Source organism: Caenorhabditis elegans, chromosome I (assembly GCF_000002985.6).
Source record: "Caenorhabditis elegans chromosome I".
In the NCBI taxonomy this organism is placed as follows: domain Eukaryota; kingdom Metazoa; phylum Nematoda; class Chromadorea; order Rhabditida; family Rhabditidae; genus Caenorhabditis; species Caenorhabditis elegans.
This window is the reverse complement of record NC_003279.8, coordinates 9,271,469-9,294,827: the sequence shown is the minus strand read 5'-3', so window position 1 is coordinate 9,294,827 and position 23,359 is coordinate 9,271,469. Positions and strand designations below refer to the sequence as shown.

The following is a 23,359-nucleotide window of genomic DNA, read 5'->3' as shown; positions in this document are numbered from 1 at the left end:
GTTTCCGGGAAAATATTTAGACCTTCCGCTTCCTTGAATTTGCCATTTTATGTCATTTTAATAATTGTTTTTTTGTTTTGCGCGTCAATTATAGTGCATTACCGTAAAATTTCTGCATACACCGTCACGTCAAATTGTACAATTGGAGAATTCAAAATTTATTTTTTTTAAATACATTTTAAACTGGATTTTCTTTTTAAAGTAACATTTTCATCTTGTTTTTGAGAAGCTTTTTTTGAAAATATTGAAAAAACAACGATATCTAATTGTAACTTAACATATTCATCGGAATCCCTTGCGAACAATGCAAAAAATAAATTCTTTCACTTTTTGCTTCATATAATCTTTAAATGTTTCCTTTGATCTATCCAAATATCCTTTCTAATTGTCATTCCCTTCTGCCCACTAATACCACCTTATGTTTCCTTCCGTTGGTGTCCGTATTTGAATAATTCATCGCCAATTGGTCTCTCTAACACTGTTCTCATGCGAATTGCCGTCCCTAAATCCTCTTTTTTCGCCGCTTTTTGAATCAATTAATGCCTGCCGCTGATGATGATTCAGTGATAGTATGCTAATGGCATCAGCAAAAGTTCGCGCGACAATCATTCCATCATTTTGTGTCCAAACAACAGTGAAAACAGACGCCAAATTCCCCATTCCTCTTTTTTATTCAAAATAATGTGTTTTTCCTGGATATTTCGCTCATTTACAGTCTGTTTCTATTCTTGTCGAGGGCATTTTTGAATTATTATTTCTGAAAGTCTCACTCAAACTCGCTCTTATTTTCAGATTCCGACAAAAAATTATCGGATCCATCACAAAGTGAGCCCCGGGACCTCACTTTTGGTCAGCCACATACTTCTCGTTGGTTTTTTCTTAATTTCAAAAATTAAATTTTCTAAAAATCAAAATTTTTCAATAATTCTGCGGAAACTCCTCCAACAATGTTTTTTTTTTTCAGAAATGACGTCAAATGAAGATGTGAGCAGTAGACACGTGACAAAGGTGAAAAAGAGCACAGTCAGTGATGCCACGTCATCAACAAGTGGCGGAAGTAAATCAAAAACGGGTCGATCGCCACGAAAATCAATATCATTTGCTTCATCGAAATTCTGGCTCCGACTGGTTAGACCATGGAAATGGAGAAATTTAAGACGAAAAGTGCGAAGGTCAGTGCAGAAATATGCACCCCAAATCGAATTCACAGTTTTTGATTTTATAAATTGTGTCAAAAAATATAATTTTTCGATAGATTTTTCAGAAGTGACAGCGAGCGTTCATCATCTCAAAATCGTGCAAATTCGGTTTCAAATTTTCCAAGAACTTCTCCTTCATTACCAGAATTGTCTTCAATTGTGAGAGAAGATTCGGCTGAAATGAAAGCGAGTGGAAGTAATGGTATGTTCAGTTTTTTTCGTCCTGGAGGGTGCTCAAACAATTTTTTAGATTTTTTTGTTTAAAAAATAAAAAAGAGCCAAAATTTGCAAAAATCTAAAAATTTGTCTTTCACATATCCGCTCGAATGCAGATTTTATTAAATTGCATTTTTTTTAAATCTCACGTTATTTCGTTGATTTCGGTATATTTTATGTTGATAAACATCCAAAAAAAACAAAGGATATTGGCTGCCTATCGACCTAAAGGTTGCCTAAAAGATGATAATTTGGAAAAAAAACTGTATTTTTTGAGAAGTCTCATTACGAAATTTGTTCGCTTGGGCCTATTTTGACCGCAATCAAACAAAAAAAAACCAAAACTCTCATTCCTCTGTAAAAAAAAAATTAAAAAGTCCAACTTTTTCCGAGATTAAATAAATTAAATCTTTTAAAAAAATATGAGGAATTTTTCCCATTTTTTTATTTTCGATGGAGAAGTCATCTTATCCACTGGTATACAATAACCATCCTCAAAAACGAAATAGTACAGAATAAATAGAGAGATGTAAACAATTAGAGATATTATTTGCTCTCCGAGTGGAGTCCAGAGCCCCCACTTGAACGGATGGTGTGAACCTTGAGAAAAAACAGTTTTCTTCCCCCATTTTCTCTTTTCTTCTCGGATATCTCTTTTGACTCTCAAAATTTATCAGTTATCAGTTTCCTCTCCGAGAGCACAAAGATGCTCTTCTTTCTATCCCCGCTCTCATTTTTCATATTTTTTCCTCGTTCTTTTTCATTTTCTCAAACACTTGTTATTGCAGACAACTCAGAAGCGATCACCTATCGACCAGCGACCTCCTCCGCATCAACCAATCACGCTGAAAAGTGAGATAACACATTGAGAGTTTGAAATTGATATCCGTATGCCTTCTTCTTTATCTCATGGTTTTCTTTTCTTTTTCGAAACTGCTTCCGCTTTTTACGTTCAAATCTGAAAATTTTTAATTTTCTTGACGTTATGGTGAATATTAATAGGCGGATCAGCGTAAATTTGAATTAAAATGTCCAGAACAGTCTGAAATGAACAACGAAAAAAATCGCTCGAGAAGACTGGAAAAAATCAAATAAAATTTGAAAATTCAACTTAAAAAAACGAAATTGCTCAATTTTGACTTAATCCATGATGAGAACTACATGACCAATTAGCGATTTGCTCCGCCCATGGTTCAACCAATCAGATGGAGTGGGTGGAGCTGGATTCTCATTTTCGAGTAAATTCAAACAGGGAGAATGAGCGAAATTGAGAAGTAACGTTTTTTAAATTTGAATTTTTAATAAAAAATGATTCTTTTCCGTTTTTTCGTTTGGGGTTTTTTTTTTGAATTTCAGACATTTTTTGGGTGTACCTTTAATATTAATCAAAAATAATTTCCTGTATTTTTTACATTAAAACATGTTTTCTTACAGTTCGGAGCCCCAACCACTGATTGTTGATCCAACACACATTTCAATCGTTCGAACAAAAATTCAAGATCCCTCCCCGGATCCATCAGGAGCATCTTCAGAAATTCAACGTGTTCAATTTATTCAATCAACTTCAACTGCAAATCCAGCAATTTTCACAGCTCCACCACCACCACCATCTCTAGTTATTCAACCACCACCACCTGGTGATAGAGATTCAGATGAGGAGAATATAAATTACGATCAAAGTACAGAAAGTGAAGGAGAAGAAGATATGAATCGATCAGCTGATAGACGAGGTGAACTAAGTCCTCAAACATCACGAATGCTTAAAGAAGGATATCGAAGAATTGAAGCGAAAGAACCAAATTTCACTGCACAACCTGATAAGCCTAATCTGAGAAGACCTGGTCAACCATCAAGATTAAGGCTTAATGGTAAAACAGGAAAAAGTTCAAAGGAAGATACTGAATTGCCATCAAAACTCACTGATGACAGTGATAGTGATGCTCCTATACAATATCGTGATGATCCCATATCAGTAGCTGCAGCTGCTGCTCGTCGAGCTGCAAATGTTGCACCACCTGGATCTTCAACTGATGAGGATGATGACGAAGAGGAGGATGTACCAATTCCTAGAAGTAAGATAAATCCTTTATAAAAATTAAATTTTCAAACAAAAATAGTAATCCCCCGTTTCCCAATTGTCCCAATAATTAAAACATATATTTCAGATGGTCTTGCCTCAAAAGTAGCCCGTCGTGATACAATGGCTCTGAAACTGGATGCTCCACCGTGCAAAAATGATATAAATGGACAAACTGCAGATGATCGAAAGAAATTAATGAAGACGGCGTCAATCAAATTGGCCCGGTAAGAAAATTTTGGAAATTGTTGTCCAGATTAGGCCTGCCGGTTTTTCAATTTTTTGGTTTGGCCCAGAAAACCGAAGAATCAAAAAAAAATTGCTGTCAAACTTGCTCAAAACGAATTTTTGTTAATTGCGAAAATGTGTGCGCCTTTAAAAATTACTGTAATTTCAAACTTTCGTTTCTGCGGATTTTTTTTTCGATTTTTCGTAAAATTTTTTAAATTAAAAAACTCAAATATATACACAATAATAACAAAATTTCAAAATTGTGAGAAAAACTATGAAAAATCGATGAAAATTCCGCAGCAAAGATAGTTTGAAATTACAGTGCTCTTTAAAGGCGCAGACCCTCTTGCAATCAACAAAAATTTCGCGTTGAGACCTGGATAAAAAGTTCATCGCATAAAAATTCAAATTTCGTATAAAAAGTTGTCAGTATTTTCAGAAAACTAAGCGAACGTCCAACTCCTGAAGAATTAGAAGATAGAAATATATTGCGTCGGCGTGGAATGACGTCTTCCGAAGCAATGGAAGAAAAAAGAAAATTGTTGTTGAGAAAGGTATAGTTATTTGAAATTCTAATTTCAAAAAAATTTAATAACTTTCAGCTAAGCTTCCGACCTACAATAAAAGAACTAAAAGAACAGCAAATAATTCAATTCGCGGATTATGTTGAAGTTACACAAGCGGAAGTTTATGACCGTAAAACGGATAAACCATGGACCCGTCTGACACCTTCAGATAAAGCAATGATTCGAAAAGAATTAAATGATTTTAAAGCTACTGAAATGGATGTTCATGAGGAAAGCCGCGTGTTCACAAGGTTTGTAGAAAATTTCATATTTTTAAATTTTCTTGATAAAATAATAGTGTAAATTTGAAACTTTCAGATTCCACCGGTGATACACGATTGAAATTAGTAAATTTACATGCACAAATACTACACTTCATTCGGGACACATATTTTCTTTCATTTTCTTTTCCCATTCTTCTTTCTTCAATTTTCCCCTAATTTCTTGTTTAAATAATTAATACTATTGAAAAGTATCAAAAAAAATCTCTCTCCCTTCCCCTCATTCGAAATTCTCTGGGATTTATATATATTTTGTTTGTCTTGCTCTAATCTCGATAATTCTCTGAAAATATTTCAGTTCAATCCCCCCAACACCCCATTTTGAAATTGATTTTCTCAAAATCATGTGAAAACACACATAGATCACTTACCAGTTTCTAGCCGGTTGACCCAAGTCTTCTATTGCTATTAATCTATCGAGAATTCGTTTTTTGTACCATACTAAACGCTTCTGATTGTAATGCTTCTTAAATCAACAAACGTCCGTAAAATGGAAGAAAATCTTTTTTTGGCACATGATAATTTAATTTGACAAGATTTTAGAGACAGTGATGGCACTATGGAGGGGATATATCAAGGGAAAAATGATTTGATTATTAAAAAGGAGGAAACGTTTAAAGCCGAATGGCTTGAAAACCATCTATGGTTATTAGTTTCCAACAGATTATGTTTTAATTAAAGGGGGAAGAAATCATAAATATCTGAAAATGGAATATATTTCTCTAGCTCTAATATATCTATAATGTTTTGAGGGGACATTCACACGTAGAAAGGAGGAACAAAATGGGGGGAAAAGGCAATACACATGAGAATGACACAAGATATGTATATACTGATATAATAATTTTCTCACTAATTACAGTAGTTTCATCAATACCGGCATAACTTCAATTTGACTCTCAATTTCGGCGCGTATGTCGGAAAAGTGTCCCATTTGATTTCGATGCTCGTCAATGTTTCGTTGATGCCAATCCCAACAACGATCAAAAAGAATACGACGTTGGTATGGTTTGAGCACTGCTTTTATCGTATCAATTATAGATTCCATTACTCCATAGACATCCATATCCCATCGATGTAGAAGCTAAAATTTCACGAAATTTACAATACTTTTGTATAGAAAATCATTTACTTACCATCTTCATAGTGCAAATTATATCACCCGCTTCATCTTCGTGATTACGATTCATTCGTGCAACAACACCAATGGGAACAAGCTCCGGTTCCAGGACGTTAAGTGCAACAAATGTGCTCATCGACCATGGATTTGGATATGCTGAAAATGAATATTTATGCTTATATTCTATAATTGAAGTCCAATTTACTCGTAATTTCTTCCATCAAATTGAAAATTGTATTCTTTGACCAAGGCAACACGTGTTTTAAGTTTCTGCACTGTATCAGAGCACACATTGCTCTTGATAACGGTTTTAACTCTTCAGCTTCTTCGGAAGTTACCACGGATAACAAAGACAATCGATGCCAGTGAATCACTTCTGAAACTCCAAAAATTATTATTCACTGAATTGTATGTCAAACCTTCATCATCTTGGATTGTGGTCGGAGAAAACAGAAGGTAGAAAAGTGCAGTCGGAAGTGCATTATGCGCTGTTTTGAAAACTTTCATCAAACTGCTCAAGAAATATTTATTAACACCATGAGCTGGGTCCGACGATCCATTATTCAAGAACAAATTCAATGTCTTTTTCCGCAACTGAAAATATTTAATATTTAAAACTGGAAAATATGTATGTTCTCCTAGATACAAACCTTCATCTCTTCGCGAAGAATTGGCATATTATCTAATTCTTCCAGCTCTCGATCCGTTTCGGGGGTGAAAAGAACAGCACTCAAGTCATCTTTCAGACCACTAACTAGCGCCAAGAGCATGGCAACGATGTCATCAATTTGCTCCAATACAATGTCTTCGTCTGGGCGATTTGTGAACTGATAAATTAATTTTTCAAAATAATCAAGGCATAACGAATAGTACCGCATGAATCATCTTGCCAAGTCCGGCAATCAGAGCACCTGACTCGTACGCCAGTGTCATAAACGATTTCAGACAATCTAGCCTCGCTTTCCATTCATAATTTATCGTCAGGCACCTCACGAGTTTTCCTGAAATTAACAAGAAAGTTTGAGACAAATCGTTGATGTTACTGACCCATATCAAAGAAGGGATCCAATGGTTTAGAACTTGGCGCAATGTCAATGTCTAACAGCCAGCGACGACGAAAAGCTCCACTTCTCATATATGCTCCGATTGTTTGATTCCAGCAGGAAGATGTCATTACCATGCGACTTAGAAGATTGTCTGAATAATTAATTCTACAAGTTAAATATATTTTACCACATACATGGTGTTCTTGTCAATATGTGGATGACGGCATCATAAGGTAGTTTACCGAAACTTCCATACGACGTCTCCACCTCAATCGACAATCTTGTAGTAAGCTTTGAACATACTTCTGGAATTAAAAATGTATGTTGGAGAATACTTGTGATTTTTTTACTGTGCTCATCGAGATGAAATGCTCGTTGATGATTAATAGCATCTGGCGATGAAAAAGGTAATCCATGTGTTTGCTGTGTTCTTCGTCTTTTACGAGAACATCGTTCCTCTGTGGCTGAATCTGTAAATGTAAACTCTGATTGAATGCGTTGAAGTGAAGAAGTACTACTTCTTTTTCTTAGAGACACTGAAGCATTGCGATGATTTTCTAGACTTTGTCTGGAAACTGGACTGTTTTGTGTTGTTCGATCAGCACTCCGCAAATTGTAAGTCCGCCTGGGTGTTGATTTATCCATTTTGGATTCTGAAAATGGCTTGATATTATCAAGTAATAGACCAGAAAGAACTTGACATTAAAAATATTTCACATAAATGATCAAAAACTAAAAAAACAAGAAAAAACAAAAAAAAATGAGGCAAAATATAGGTCACTCGCATTTAGGCGGGAATTCGAATTGATTTGAAATTTGAACACACCCCCACTACAGTACCCATAAAAGTCGTGGCGAGACCCATATGACAAAAGCAATGCGCCTTTAATTCGTTCTTTGGCTTCGATCGATTTTTCGGTTCTTTTCGAACTTTTCTTCACTTTCCTCTTTTTTAATCGATTATTTTGAAGCACTTGTTCATTTAAATTTTATTCCTTATAAATTAAACTGCTGCAGAAACTCAAAATCGTTTCCTTAACTTCATGGCTGTTAAAATCCGCCGTTATTTTCTGAATAATACGTTCGTTTAGTGGGCCGATAACTTCCTGCGGTTTTCTCATCGATTTGTTTGATTAAATTTTATTTGCAAGTTCATAATAAATGTATTTATAACCAATATTTGCGTTTTCGCGATTTTTTCGTATAATATGTCCCAATACTTATTTTGAGTTTGTTTCATGAAAGTTTTCGTATTCCTTTATCATTGGAGAAATAATCAAGTTCAGGCTGTTATCGTCTAGTTTTCATCTAACTCTTCATTTTTCTTTTCCCTCTCTTTTCCCCTCGAATTGTGGCCGAACTGAACAGTGGCTGTCGCTCCTTCTCTTCCATTTCTAATTTTTACTGCTCGCCAACCCCTAAATCTTTTATTTAATAATCAAATACATTTGAATATGTAGTTTTCATTTTATTATAACATTTGTATTAGTTCGAAAAATTATTCATTTAAACTTTCAAGTTTTCAGGCGATGGACTGCGACATAGCGTCGTATCATGTCGATTCATTCGATTTTCTTGTTTCAAAAGGATGTCAATTTGCTGCCCAAGCTGTTCCTGCAGAAAAATTCCGTCTGAAAAACGGCGATGCTGTTACAATGAAGTTCACGTCGGCTCAACTTCATAAGCCAACGCTAGATACCGGAGTAAGTATTTGATCTGCAATCTTAAATATTGAAAATTCTAAAAATCAATTTTCAGGCGAAGCTCACCAGTGACACTCTTCCTTTACTTCCCGCGGAATGTCGACAACGTGGACTGACATATGCTGGAAATTTAAAAGTTGGAATCGATGTCCATGTGAACGGAAGCCGGTTGGACATTATTGAAATTATTTTGGGAAAGGTAATTCTATAAATACTGCGTTGAAAGTAAGAATTGGGTCACCTTCCTTCGAAAAAGTTAAAAGTTAAGAAATAAAATACTTGTTTCGAGGTTAAATTTTCATTTTCTGAATTCTCCAAGCAAATATTAGAAAAAGAAAATACTATACAACAAAATATTTAGGTACCAATTATGCTCCGATCCGAAGGTTGCCATCTCCGTGGAATGTCTCGAAAGGAACTTGTAGTTGCCGGTGAAGAGCCAATCGAAAAAGGAGGATATTTCATTGTAAATGGATCAGAAAAAGTGATTAGATTGCTGATCGCGAATCGAAGAAACTTTCCAATCGCAATTATCAGAAAAACATTCAAAGAGAAAGGAAAATTGTTCTCGGAATTTGGAGTTATGATGAGAAGTGTTAAGGAAAATCATACGGCTGTAATGATGACTCTTCATTATTTGGACACTGGAACTATGCAGTTAGCACTTCAATTCAGACGGGAAATCTTTTATGTACCGTTGATGTATATTGTGAAGGCTTTAACTGATAAGAATGATGCAGTGATTAGTGCTGGATTCAAAAGAGGAAGAAATCAAGATCAATTCTATTCATCTTGCATTCTCAATATGCTTGCTCAATGTCAAGAAGAAGAAATTTTGAATCAAGAAGCCGCCATTAGAGCCATCGGTTCTCGTTTCAGAGTAGCCGTATCTGATAGAGTTGCTCCATGGGAAGATGATCTTGAAGCTGGTCGATTCATCATTCGGGAATGTGTACTTATACATTTGGATAGTGATGAAGAGAAATTCCATACTCTTGCGTACATGACACAGAAACTCATTGCACTTGTGAAAGGAGAATGTGCTCCAGAGACACCTGATAATCCACAATTCCAAGAGGCCTCTGTTTCAGGACATATTCTTTTGTTGATTCTGAGAGAACGAATGGAGAATATCATTGGAATGGTTAGGAGAAAATTGGAGTACATGAGTTCAAGGAAGGACTTCATTTTGACATCGTAAGTTCATTTACCAAAAATGTCCTAGAACTACCGATTTTTTAAAAATTAAGCATTCTGAAAATTTCTCAAAGAAGAATAGGCTATAATCTCAAATTTTGCCAATTTGTTAAAGTTGCCAAAGTACATTTTTATTTGATTATCACTCTTTAATGCATAATTTGGTAATTTATTATGTATTGTTCCGTTGTTTCGGAAGCTTTCTAACTGTAAGTCGACAATTTTGTGCACCCTTAGACGCACCTAAATCTACGTAAATGTACCTAATTCAATGAAACGACGACCAACATATGTATTAAAATATTTATTTGGTAGTTTTGGGTCATAAAAAAGAGCAAAGTCTCAGATTTCGGAGCTCTAACTTTTAAATCTTCCGTTTGGCATAAACATTCTAACTTTCAGCGCCGCTATTCTAAAAGCACTTGGAAATCATACTGGTGGTGAAATCACTCGTGGAATGGCATATTTCCTTGCAACAGGAAATCTTGTGACTCGTGTCGGTCTTGCTCTTCAACAAGAATCTGGTTTCTCAGTTATCGCTGAAAGAATCAATCAACTTCGTTTCGTTTCTCACTTCCGTGCAATTCATCGTGGTGCATTCTTTATGGAAATGCGAACCACAGATGTTAGAAAATTGAGACCAGAAGCATGGGGATTTATTTGTCCTGTACACACTCCTGATGGAGCTCCATGTGGTTTATTGAATCACGTAACTGCATCATGTAGAATTGTCACTGATCTCTCTGATAATTCAAATGTTCCGTCGCTTCTTGCTGAATTGGGAATGTATACACACAAAACTGTTGCATTGGCACCGCCAGGTGAAGAGGTAAAACAATTTATTAAAGTATAAAGCATATTTTAAAAATTTCCTTATATGAAAATAACACTTATTTCAGTTGAAATATTTGAAAAGGGCTCAGAAATAGCCTGGAAGTTGCAAATTGCAGAAAAACGAAGCTCGATAATTGGCAATCTGCAATTTCCAGGCAATTTTTAAGCTTTAAATGAAATAACCTTTAATAACTCTATTTTCAAATTTAAATCATAATTTACAGCTTTATCCAGTTCTAATGAATGGAAGATTCCTTGGATATGTTCCAATTACTAAAGCTGCTTCAATTGAGAGATATCTACGATGTGCAAAAGTTGCGAAAGATGCAAGAATTCCTTATACTTCGGAGGTACTGTTTTTCTAAACTATTTTGAAGAATGAATTATATTTTCTTTTTTTTTCAGATTGCACTTGTTCGTCGATCCACGGATATCAAGAATATTCAAACTCAATATCCAGGAATCTACATTCTCAGTGACGCTGGACGTCTCATTCGTCCAGTACGTAATCTAGCAATGGATGCTGTTGAACATATCGGAACTTTTGAACAAGTTTATCTCTCAGTTGTACTTGATCCAGAAGAGGCTGAACCAGGAGTCACTATGCATCAAGAATTGCATCCTTCTTGCTTATTTTCATTTGCTGGAAATTTAATTCCTTTCCCAGATCATAATCAGTCACCACGGTAAGTTTTCGTTAGAGTTTCCAGTTGTAGTAGTGGAGATTTAGTCTAAAAATATGACTTCAAAAAATTAGATTATTTTTAAATTTGCAAAATTTCTAAAAATTGGGACTTTTGAATCTTGATAGGTGAAAATTGAGTTTTCATCACTTTTTGACTTTAAATAAAAATAATTAAACGTTTTTCCAGTAATGTGTACCAATGTCAAATGGGTAAACAAACGATGGGAACCGCCGTACATGCATGGCATTCACGTGCTGACAACAAAATGTATCGTCTACAATTTCCACAACAACCAATGCTAAAACTGGAGGCTTATGAGAAATACGAAATGGATGAATATCCATTGGGTACAAATGCTTGTGTTGCTGTGATCTCCTATACAGGATATGATATGGAAGATGCTATGACAATCAATAAAGCATCATATCAAAGAGGTTTTGCACATGGAACAGTTATCAAAGTGGAGAGAATTAATTTGGTGACCGAGAGAGAACGAAAAACGATTTTCTATAGAAATCCCCGAGAAGAAATCAAAACCGTTGGACCAGATGGTTTGCCGATTCCAGGAAGACGATATTTCCTCGATGAAGTGTATTATGTCACATTCAATATGGAAACTGGAGATTTCAGAACTCATAAATTCCATTACGCTGAACCGGCATATTGTGGTTTGGTGAGAATTGTTGAACAAGGAGAAGGCGATTCTGGTGCAAAACATGCTTTGATTCAATGGAGAATTGAGAGAAATCCAATTATCGGTGATAAATTCGCTTCGAGACACGGACAAAAAGGAATTAATTCATTCCTATGGCCTGTTGAATCACTTCCATTCTCAGAAACCGGTATGGTACCTGATATTATTTTCAATCCTCACGGTTTCCCATCTCGGATGACAATCGGTATGATGATTGAGAGTATGGCTGGAAAAGCGGCAGCTACGCACGGAGAGAATTATGATGCATCGCCATTTGTTTTCAAGTAAGTTATTCACTGTTTGAAAATTTGAAAATAATTCTAAATCTCTAAAATTATTTTTCAAAATTAATTTTAAAAAATGGGCCGACTAATTTTTGAATTCCCGTGCAAATAAATATCAAATTGAAACACGGCTTGTCAATTTTTCTGACTTTTCCGTTAAAATAAATAATACATTCTTGTGGAAGTATCGATTTTTGGGCCAACTGTTTTTCAGATTCGACGAAGTTTTCTTTACGGAGAATGTCCTGAAAAATAGACTAACAGTGTTTAAAATTATATATTAAAAATAAAAACTGATCAATTTAACCAGTACCTTCAGTTTCGCGGAAATTCGAAAATAATTATTTTTTTGCAAAATAGAAAAATTTAAAAAAATTAGAAAAGTTTTTAACAGTTACAGTTACGTTTTTTCGATTCTTTTTCCATTTAACAATGTTTTGATTTTTCAGTGAAGACAACACAGCAATCAACCATTTTGGAGAATTACTCACAAAAGCAGGTTATAATTACTACGGTAACGAAACATTTTATTCGGGAGTTGATGGACGTCAAATGGAGGTTTATATTAGAATTTATCGTTTGAAAAATTAACATTTTTCATAATTACAGATGCAAATCTTCTTTGGAATTGTTTATTATCAAAGACTTCGTCATATGATTGCTGATAAATTCCAAGTGAGAGCCACTGGACCAATTGATCCAATTACTCATCAACCAGTAAAAGGAAGAAAAAAGGGAGGAGGTATTCGATTTGGAGAAATGGAAAGAGATGCTATTATTGCACATGGAACATCTTTCGTGTTGCAGGTACTTTTATTTCTATGTTTAAAAATAACACCGAAAATTTTTTAGATTTTTCTGTTTTTTTCAGGGAAAAAAACTGAAAAATCGGAAAAAAATGTTCAGAAAACTAAAAAAAAAGTTAATCTTAAAAGAAGAAAATTGGTCAAAGTTTACATCTGTTTTTTTTTTGAAAAATCGAAGTTTTGAACAAAATTGGAAAACTAGTAGTTTTCGATTTTTCAATACTCAAAAAAATCGAAAAAGCGACAACACTAACTTCATTGTACTGATATTTTAATTTCCAGGACCGTCTTCTCAACTGTTCGGATCGTGACGTAGCATACGCTTGTCGTCGTTGTGGATCCCTATTGTCCGTGTTGATGTCCAGTCGTGCAGGATCACATTTATTGAAAAAGAAAAGGAAAGACGACGAACCATTGGACTACACGGAAACTCAACGATGTCGTACGTGTGATAAAGATGATCAAGTTTTCCTGCTTCAAGTTCCTCGTGTCTTCCGTTATTTGACTGCCGAGTTAGCTGCAATGAATGTGAAAATCAAGTTGGGCATCGAACATCCATCCAAAGTAACTGGAAGTTAATTTCATTATTTTTTCAACATTTCCTTCATAATAGAAATACTGAAAACTTCATGCAGTTCTCTAAACTTTGATTTTTAAAAAATTTCTTTTACACTACACTTTAATATTCTCCGTCCCCTATCCTACAACAATCTCACGGTTTTTGTCTATTTTTTGTTATTTTCTCTTTGCAAGTTGTTTTATTGTTGAACCTTTTCTGAAATTTTTGATTTTTAGCCGATTTTAGCAATTTTTGTTACTTTTTTGTTTACCCTCATCCAATTTATTCTGTTTCTATTGTTCACTTTTTGTTTTGTTTTTTGTTTGAGTTTTTGTTCCTCAATATTCCATAAAGTTGTTGTTATACATTTTATATGTTTAAGTAAATCACATTAAGCACTCTGCAACCTTCCCCTCTCTCCACACACTTCTTTGATTTTTTTTGCTAAATTTCCGTTTTTCCGCGCACTGCCTCTTTTTCCACTCTCTCTTTGCTCTTGCTCTGTGCTCTTTCTGCTCCAATAAGCCCCTGGCGGCCATGTTCCCATTTTCCCCGCGCTCCCCCATACCTCTGTGCCTTTCTTTTTCATTTTTTTTTCGTGGGTGAAAACTTCCTAGGTTATGACGTGGCATGTTCAAGGAGCATCGAGAGCTTTTTTTCTGTTTTTATTTTGCGGCAGAAACGTGGAACGGCACGTTTTTGATGTGTAAAAATCATGTCAGCATTTTTTTGAGAACAAAACGGCGATGGAAAAGCGAAAAACGTGTAATTCGAGACGAGAAGCCATAAACCTCTTTTTTGCAGGCTGTTGCCACGGAGAAAGACAAAAATCAGCAGTTTTTTAAACTTTGAAACAACTTAATTTTTCTCTAATTTAGTATAGAAACTTCAGAAAGTTTATAGAAAATAGATTTCCAGATTTTCGAATAGTGTTCCCAAAGATTTGCATCATTCTTCTGAATATCTCGGAGCCCAATTGTATGATGCAAATTCTTTGGAATACGAATTTCGTCATTCTTCCCTTCACTTGCTCAATTTTCGTCAGAATATATTACAAAGACGCGAAATGTTGCGCTTTTCGCGCCAAGGTCTCACCACGACATAATTTTGTTAAATTCGAAATGCACGCACATTTTTGAATTCAACAAAAATATTTCGGGTCGAGACCGGGTACCGTACTTCTGGAGAAAAAGTTCGCGTCTGAGTGATCTTCAATAACCTCGGTTAATATATTCATTCAAAATCAATACCAATACTTTATATTCCAGCAAAAAAAAACTGTTCCCACGATTCAATATCGTTTATATATTTGCTTTTATAATTTTTTTCATTTTTCAAAAAATCGTTCTCCATATTTTTTGGCTTCTGAGAAATTTCAGACGATCATTTTTCGTTAGGATCTTCAGCTAAATTCTTATTGAAGAAGTTACAGGAATTGTTTCCATAGAGTCTCACAACGAGCTTTTTGACCCATAACCGTTCGGGCGTAGAATTTGATCGCGACGAGACCCAAGAAAAAGATGTGTGCACCTTTAAATTTTCTCACGAATAAACGATAATACTCAGAAAACTACAAAGTAATATCGAGAAAAATTTAAATAAAATTTCACAGTGGAAATAAGTTATACATTTCTTTTTTATAGTAGAAATTCATAATAAAACTCTCCATTCTCGACGGTTTTTTTTTGTTATTCTTAGCTTCAACCAATTAAAGCAAATTTTGAATCCAAAGAATACTAATTGTTTTATGAACTGTTTTAACGTAAACTACTTTGATAGAGAACGTGCCAAAAACAAGGTCCTAAAATTTTGATGTGCCCATCTGCGCACATCACATTTCGCAATGCTTTTCCCCATTTTGTCATGACGTCATACGTCGCCCCTCTGGGTCCCCTTTTCCTTCTTAACACTTTGCATCATTCGTTCACAGTTTTTGAAAATCATAATATTACGCACAAATTCCAAAACCCCATAAAACTGCTGTTCTTTCAAACTGTTTGAGCTCTACTTTTTTTGTAAAAACTTGCGCACACATTCCTTAAATCTTCCTCATGTTATTCGAAGCTCTCACTGGCTCTTCAAATGATCACCTTCCCCTTATTCTTTTTTTTTTCATACTCAGTTTTGGGAAGTTTTCATCCCCCTTTGCCAGTATGCAACCTAAATTTTGAGGCACCTTAGAGTCATCTTAATAAATTAATTTCTAATTTTACTCGATGCATCATGTCGCCGCGCCTGCGGTTCAGTGGTAGCTCTAGAAAAAGCATTGTCTTTAGGGGATTATCCGAGAATCGGCAGAAGATCCACACAGCAATGAAAGTTCAAATTTTATGAAATCCTGATTGAAATTCACGACTTTATTTAAAACTTTTTATTTTATTTCAAAGTTTAACAAAGAAATTTATTTCTTAATTAATTTGAAATGAACAATTTCATTTTTAATATGTTTGCGAGATTTTGTGAGGATGGATCATGCTGTCGAAGGTACTAAAAATTTTATATTTAGCAGATTTTCATAACCTTTTTCCTTGACTTTCCTTCAAAGAACTAAATCCGAAAATTTCACTCTGTGACTCATCTCATTCGTTATTCTCGTTGCTTTATTCCGTTATAATTATTCCAAATTGCTTGCTTTTCAGAAGAAAACTTAACAAAAAAGAGCAGAAGAGAGAAGAAGTAATTGAAGTATTGTCATCAAGTGGAGATAATAGTATGGCAGCAACGGGAAAATGTAGTAAAGTACGACCACGATTTGAGATGCTCAAATCGATGAGCATTCAAAATTCAATTGATGTTTCCAATAATCAAATGGTGCGCCTTTTTTTTTTAATTTTGATCGTTTTTTTTTCCAAAAAAAGACAACCGTACTTTCAGCTAACTTTTTAAAGCTACTTTTGAGACGAAACCTTAAATTTTAAATAGAAATTAATAAATTGCAAATGTCTGAAATATAAAAATGAATTAATTTGGAAATACTTCTTATTTTAGATATGGACTAGTTGGCAAAATTTTAAGCTACATCTATTCCTGTTGTTTTTAATTGTAGTGAAATTTTTTAGCTGCTGTGGGACTAAAATGATCAAATGAATTAGTTATACTTTTCAAAAAAAAATTCAATTATTTTGGCAGATAATGGCAATTACTGATTTTTTTCGTTAATAATTTTGAAAGTCGACAAAAAATTTTATTTTCCAGGAGTTTTCATGCTGATTGAAAGAAAATTTTTGTAGGTCTGAATAAGAGCTTTGCTTATGCAAAAGTTCTCCAAATTCTCCAAAAATTTGGATATCTGCCAAATTGTTCTTGAAATTTTGAAAAATATTTTTTCAATCTACTTGGCTATTTCTGTTCATTAGAATCATTAGAATATTAGCACAAAATCCAAACTGGTTTTTGCCTTTTTTGGAATTTTGACAAAAATGTCAGTTCATATTTTCCTTCCAAATTCCGTCGTTTTCAATTCTCCCGTTGAAAAATATTGTTCTTGAACATTCGTTTAGTGGGGGCGATCTCTTTGTCTTTCCACTTGTGCAAATATAGTTGTTGTTTGTAATTTGTCTAACTTTGAAGCCACATTTTCCCACATCACTTCCCTTGTTAAAAAAAAAGAAATGCGTTATAAAGGCAAGAAAACTTTACTGTTGTTTTCCATAACAATGGGTATATCTAGAAAAACAGTGAAAGCTTCTGATTGAATCATGATTATTACCCTATTGCCTGTTGATATTTAATTTGAAATGAGTTATTTCTGATTCCACTCATATCTGGAGAATATAATGTTTATAGCCTATTGTCAATAAATTCCTTCCTGTTCCTTCCAAAATTATTTTTCTGGCCGGAATTTCATTTTTGTTACCTAACTTTCCTGTTTTTAAAGCAGATTTATTGTTGCCACACAGCCTTGTAAAAATGTTCCAGAAACTTTTTTCTTTAATACTTTTCGATCTGATAAGATAACAATAGAGCTAACCAAAGAACACAGACAATTCATTTTTGCTATACTTTTTCTTTTTTATTTTTCCCATCTTTGTTTGTTGAACATCCACACACTGTTGCATGTGTTCCTTTTTTTTGCAAAATTTCCATCTAAACATTCATTTCCGTTTAAATTTGAACAAGTAATTCTTTGGATAAATTTCGATTTTCAAAGCTTCTGCTCCTCCAGTGGCATACACTACATTCAAAAGTATCTAAATTCCCTTAGAACTTTGTTTCCGACTAGTCGATCCGGAATCAGTCCGACAAGATTTAATCCTCACATGTCCGCTTTCCTAAGTGGCTCAGAACTTCGCCAACGATTTATTTTTGAATTTGAACTGTGCGTCTTGAATAATTTCGGAAATCAATTTATAATGGTGAACAATTGAAACTCTAAAATTACATTGCCAAAAACTGTTCCAACATTCAAATCTTGTGAAATCAAGTCCACATAATTAAGTACTTGGTGTAGTCTGTTGAAAAATTATTTTATTTTGTTCTTCCGATTTATTTTTATTGCCTCTAAGTCACATCACATTTATGTTCCAATTCTAAACACAAAATACTTTGTAGTGTCCTATAATTGTGCCCGTAATGTGATGTTTTAAATCATCAAAGTAATCATCAACATCAACTTCTCTTCAATTTGAAATGAGTTATTTCTGATTCCACTCATATCTGGAGAATATAATGTTTATACGAAAAACTGCAACTCGATACGTTTTCCAATCGTAAATTGAGTGTTCTGTGAGTGTTTATTGTGTTTTGTGCTGATTTTGCAACAAGAAGAAAATTGAGAAAAATTAAATGAATTCATAATTATGGATGCTCTCGAATGATCAACTGAACGCTTATATGATCATACCACTTTTCTCTCCGTGAATATCAAGAATTTCTCTGAAAATGTGTTATCTTAAGAAAACAAGATGCACATATTGTCTTATCAATTTTTCATCCAAAATGTCCATAGATTCATGTCTGTCAAGTTTTCTTTGTTTCAATTTACAGACAAAGACTCATTTTGGCACATTGCCAACTTATCAGTGATTGATGTGAGAACTTGTTCTTTGTAAATTAGCGTTTGAATAGTTCCAACAAAAAACCTACATTTGATTTGTAAAATTTATTGGCTCCTCTTTGTCCTAGATTTAAGACAGTTCCATTATTTGAACGCTAAAGGGGATTCTTACATACCGTAACCAAATCTAAGCGTCGAAATTATTCGGCGTTCCGGGGGCGCCTCTCGCCTGTCTCGTCTCTCGCTTTTTCCTCCTTGTTTCCTGGTGTGCTCTTCGTCGTCCTTTGAAATATACGCGAAGTCGGGGATGCGACTGGAAAAATGGATAACACTTTGGAATTTCCAGATTAGGCACTTCTTTGGGGTCTTCACGTTCCTTTTTCTTACCGAAAAAGTAAGATCTAAAATTGTGAAAAACATTAAGCATCCTCTCGTATGATCACCATAATGAAAAGCGGGTATAAGGTCCCCCGTCACGCCTCCAAAAAAGCAATCATGTCCCCGGAAGTTCTACTTTTTCCCCAACATCATTCTCCAAAATCTCAAATTTCAAATTTTCTCCAAAGTGAACCTCTGCACCGCCTGGCACAAAGTAATCGATCCCATAAACAATTTTTCGCGCTCGGTTCAGCAGTGATTTTTGCTCCGAGACACTGTCGTCCCGTGTGATATATGTCAAATATTGACAAATTGAGAGAAGAATAAGTAGAAGAAGAAGCTGACAGATCCCTAATTCGCAAGTATATTTTGTTCTTTGTATTTTCGTCGCAATCTTCCAAATAAGTGTAGATTTCTTGTTTTAATTCAGCCAACTTGTTTTTATGATGAAGCAAGGGGTGTTGTCCGGGGGAGAGTCATACAGTTCGTCAGACATCAAAGCACTACAACATAGACACATATATAGATGATGCACGTCATTCCGTTTCCCTTTACAGTCACGTTTTTACTGTCTCTTTGTCTGCGTCTCTCGTGGTTCATTAATGTATAAGAAGATATATATGATGACGTGATAAGACAAATCATCATATTTGTATAGATGAAGTTGAAGGGTTCTTAAGAAACGGACACAATATGGAAAAATGTTTGCTTATAGTTTCTTTTTGGTGTCTGATTATTTTAGTCTACATTTTGTATAATTTTGTTTTTAAATACGAATACCGTAATCACTCAATTTTCTCAATTTTCAAAAATTTTGCACGGATTTTTTTTCGAAAATTTAACTTATCTTTTTGAAAATGACAATTAAAATAGAACATTTGTTAGTAACGAAGACATCTGCTAAACCTATCCTGATTAATAAAGAAAGTGCTACCGTATAATTTTTCCTCGCGGCGAGAACCATACTACCAATATGTGAGCCTTTAACTACGAGGTTCAGAAAGTTGTGGATCAACTGCTAAAAAGTTTGTTTTCATTTGCAAAATGTTCTGTCCCGTGGAAATTTGAAATTGAAAAAATTGCAATCTCCTGGAGAAAAGAAAAGTCACGTTTTGTACGTCTTCAGACCTATAATATTTAATTTTGATCTACATATTGTTCTCCCCCACTTTCTCTGATCGCCCGCTCTTTTCGCCACGTGTTGATCTCTCGATTCTTAGCCGGACTCCGCCCACTTTTTCTCTGTCTGCTTTGATGATGCTGCTGCACTTACTTCCACACGATGTTATTGCTGATCTGATGTTCGGTGTTTTTATGATTATTATTATGTTTTCCCCCATAATTCCTCACTGAAATTTCTCGGATGCTTTCATAAATCAGACCACACTGTGGTTCGAGGATGCAAGAAAATTCAATTAAGTAAGAAAGAGACCGGTACTGAATTTTTCTTATAAAAGAGGAGCCGCCTTTGTTCTTCTTCGTTTCTGCATTGTTATCAGATGGCGACCCCCGAGACATTCTTATATTCTCCTCCTTCTCCTCCTCTTCCCGTCCCATCAGTGACCGGCTGATTGTTCTCTGCTACTGATGATATAATACTAGTGAAAGACCTCAATTTTTATGTACACGAAAAAAATGAACATGTGCAAATATTTGATAGAGCTACGCTGATTTAATCACGTTTACTGTAGACTGAGAACAATCAAGACGAGGCGGAGAAAATTAGAGAAATTTTGCCATTTTCTTCGCAAGGCGCACAGAGTTTAAACCAATAATTCTTATATTCGAAAGAAAATCGGAAAATTTCTGTAGATTCATACAAAAAGTATGCCTACATAAGAATTTCTTAAAGGAAATGTGGACATAAAGCCCTTTGGGTCCCACCACGACTTCATCAGATGAGTACGGTAGCCGGTTCCTTTTTATTGTAACTTTTCTTTTCATCAATCATTCTCTCACATTTGTAGACGTTTTTACTGTCTTTCTATTTTTCTATTTTTTGCTGAATAAAGCAAAAAAGATAACATCATGTTCTTTTTGTCGAAAAAAGTATAAAATAAGCTTTTCATTGCCACTTTTGTCGCTTGAATTTTTCTCATCGTTACAAGTTTTTCTTCTTCCTTCTTCGTGTTTCTTGATTCATCGTTAAAATACTTTTAGAAATTATCTAAAATATGTCATCTATCGTATGCCACCCAATACTCGACTCACAAAACGGAATCGCCACAGATGCGGTCATCAAAAAGCAACGTCCACCACCACTTGTCCTTTCCAGACCCAAAGACTTGGTGCGGTTGCTATATAAAATGATTAATTAAGAGAAATAATTGTAGTTTAAATAATATTCAAAAAAAATATGTGATTGAAATAATATATAAATTTACAGATCCAGGAAGCATGCCAACGTCTTGTTCTGAGCGATCAGCAGCTTCGACGAATCATGCAATCGATGGAGAAAAGCATGGAGCAGGGTCTTGCTAGTAAGCTGTTATGAGTGTATGGTTGCCTTTAAAATTGAAATTTTTCAGCTTCTACGAAGAAAGTCGCTGTTAAAATGCTTCCAACCTATGTTGATTCTGTCCCGAACGGAACTGAGGTAAAAAATACATAATTTGTTAGATTTTGGAAATTTCCATTTCAGAGTGGCGATTTTCTTGCACTTGATCTTGGTGGTACCAATTTCCGTGTTCTACACATCAAACTACAAGGAAAAGAGACAAAAATGACTGGAAAAATCTTCCGTGTTCCTGAAAGTATCATGCGAGGAACCGGTGAAGCTGTAAGTTTTTGTTTTGTCTTTCTCTCAGTCAAAACGTTTTTTTTTCAGCTCTTCGATCATATCGCAGGTTGTATGGCCAAGTTTATGGGTGAGAACGATTTAAAGGATGCCCAGAAGTTGCCGCTCGGATTCACTTTCTCGTTTCCATGTGAACAGGAAGGATTGACAAAGTAGGGGAATCTAGCTTACATTTTTTACTGAAAAACTATTATTTTAGCGCCAGTTCAAATTTAATAATTCTTTCAGAGGAAAATTGGTCACCTGGACGAAAGGATTCAAAGCATCCGGAGTAGAGGGTGTTGATGTTGTCACTTTGCTTCACGAAGCGTGCCATAGAAGAAAGGATATTGATATTGACGTAGTGGCACTGCTCAACGACACAGTGGGAACACTGATGGCTTGTGCATTCCAAGAAAACTCTTGTCAAATCGGAGTCATTGTGGGAACAGGTACCAATGCATGCTACATGGAACGTTTGGATCGTATCCCGAAGTTGGCTGGATACGTTGATGAACACGGTGTGACACCGGAGGAGATGATCATCAACACTGAATGGGGAGCATTTGGGGACGATGGAGCACTCGATTTCCTTCGCACCGAATGGGATGAAGTTGTGGATCGTGAGAGCATCAACCCAGGACAACATCTCTATGAGAAGATGATCTCCGGAATGTATATGGGAGAGTGTGCCCGAGTTGTTCTCGAAGATTTGGCAAAGCAAGGATTGCTGTTCGGTGGAAACTCGGATGCTATTTCGGTTCCTCATTGCTTTCCAACAAAGTTTGTATCGGAAATTGATAGTGATCTTCTTGAGGATGATGATCGAACATTCCAAAAGACTTATCAAATTCTCGAGGATATTGGTGTTGAGATGATCACTGCGAATGATTGTGCCAATGTGGCGTACGTGTGTAGTTTGATTTCAACTCGTGCTGCCCATCTGACAGCCGCTGGAATCGCTATGTTGCTCAATCGAATGAACAAGAAACATGTGACTGTCGGAGTTGATGGATCTGTATATCGTTTCCATCCAACTTATCCAACACTTCTTGATGCCAAAATTGGAGAATTGATTGTTGGAGACATTGAGGTAAAAATTGAAGACTCATGAATTTTATCACAAATCATTCACATTTTGAATTCTAAAATGATTAATTTACAGTATAAATTGATGCTCTCTGAAGATGGATCTGGACGTGGAGCTGCTCTCGTTGCTGCTGTTGCCACTCGACTGAAAGAGGAAAAGCTTGCCGCTTCTCTTTCATCGTCATCGTCCAATCAGTAGTCTCGTCGATTCTCATCTGTTTAAAATTCGCTTTCTGTCACTTTCACCCATTTCATCGAGCTTTATCCCTCACCTAGGCCCCGCCCACACTTGAAACAAACTTCCAATAGATTCGAATACGGGATATACTTTTTTCTTATTTTTTAAAACATTCTCCAATTTCTAGGCATAACTGTACCAATTTAGAGCACCCATGCATCCTCCCTTACTAACTCCTTTCTTCATCAAACGTATAAACCACTAACCTCCCTTCTACAACCAAATAGAAATAACAAAATCCACAATGGATTGCCAATTGATTTATATATCTTAAGTTATTCATTTTCTGAAATAGTGATTGGAATTTTTATATATATTACTTATCAGTGATCATCCTTTACCGAAAATTTGTGTATAAAATACGTTTAATGTATTTTAATGTT

The 23,359-nt window shown here is 35.1% G+C and overlaps 4 protein-coding genes across 11 annotated transcripts; 3 read left to right on the top strand and 1 right to left on the bottom strand.

Annotated features, from left to right (window-relative positions):
• Nucleotides 1-785: 785 nt before the first annotated feature.
• On the top strand, nt 786-5,084 carry phac-1 (Phosphatase and actin regulator 2; the record flags this gene model as incomplete). Of its 6 annotated transcripts, none has more annotated exons than NM_001430669.1 (9): nt 786-867; nt 965-1,172; nt 1,265-1,401; nt 2,204-2,267; nt 2,850-3,487; nt 3,581-3,719; nt 4,154-4,277; nt 4,326-4,540; nt 4,608-5,084. In NM_001430669.1, 8 exons carry the CDS (start codon nt 967-969, stop codon nt 4,618-4,620), a joined length of 1,536 nt encoding a protein of 511 aa, NP_001417603.1. The 6 variants fall into 6 exon arrangements, with proteins under 6 accessions (NP_001417603.1, NP_492478.2, NP_001417602.1 ...); NM_060077.7 differs by having other exon boundaries at nt 793-867; nt 4,163-4,277; nt 4,608-5,075; NM_001430670.1 differs by having other exon boundaries at nt 793-867; nt 1,256-1,401; nt 4,163-4,277; nt 4,608-5,031.
• Nucleotides 5,058-7,385, bottom strand: prom-1 (FBXO47 ARM repeats region domain-containing protein; the record flags this gene model as incomplete). 2 transcript variants are annotated; one of them, NM_060076.8, is made up of 10 exons in its annotated part: nt 5,058-5,654; nt 5,707-5,846; nt 5,896-6,066; nt 6,110-6,284; nt 6,341-6,517; nt 6,564-6,691; nt 6,738-6,887; nt 6,931-7,041; nt 7,087-7,206; nt 7,255-7,385. In NM_060076.8, 10 exons carry the CDS (start codon nt 7,379-7,381, stop codon nt 5,427-5,429), a joined length of 1,527 nt encoding a protein of 508 aa, NP_492477.2. The 2 variants fall into 2 exon arrangements, with proteins under 2 accessions (NP_492477.2, NP_001368645.1); NM_001381021.1 differs by lacking the exons at nt 5,896-6,066; nt 6,110-6,284; nt 6,341-6,517; ... (3 more) ...; nt 7,087-7,206; nt 7,255-7,385 and having other exon boundaries at nt 5,427-5,654; nt 5,707-5,826.
• An 866-nt stretch (nt 7,386-8,251) lies between these two features.
• rpoa-2 (DNA-directed RNA polymerase I subunit RPA2 homolog) lies at nt 8,252-13,905 on the top strand. Its single transcript, NM_060075.7, has 10 exons — nt 8,252-8,439; nt 8,495-8,638; nt 8,801-9,636; nt 10,039-10,465; nt 10,695-10,820; nt 10,876-11,156; nt 11,343-12,134; nt 12,584-12,692; nt 12,744-12,941; nt 13,223-13,905. The coding sequence occupies exons 1-10, from the start codon at nt 8,266-8,268 to the stop codon at nt 13,517-13,519; spliced, it is 3,384 nt and encodes a 1,127-aa protein (NP_492476.1). The 5' UTR covers nt 8,252-8,265; the 3' UTR covers nt 13,520-13,905.
• A 2,233-nt stretch (nt 13,906-16,138) lies between these two features.
• Nucleotides 16,139-23,349, top strand: hxk-1 (Phosphotransferase). 2 transcript variants are annotated; one of them, NM_001383604.2, is made up of 7 exons: nt 16,139-16,310; nt 21,260-21,353; nt 21,402-21,469; nt 21,515-21,652; nt 21,701-21,822; nt 21,899-22,742; nt 22,815-23,349. In NM_001383604.2, exons 1-7 carry the CDS (start codon nt 16,212-16,214, stop codon nt 22,935-22,937), a joined length of 1,488 nt encoding a protein of 495 aa, NP_001370182.1. In that variant the 5' UTR covers nt 16,139-16,211; the 3' UTR covers nt 22,938-23,349. The 2 variants fall into 2 exon arrangements, with proteins under 2 accessions (NP_001370182.1, NP_001021106.1); NM_001025935.5 differs by lacking the exon at nt 16,139-16,310 and adding an exon at nt 21,034-21,161 and having other exon boundaries at nt 22,815-23,348.
• The last annotated feature ends 10 nt before the right edge of the window (nt 23,350-23,359 follow it).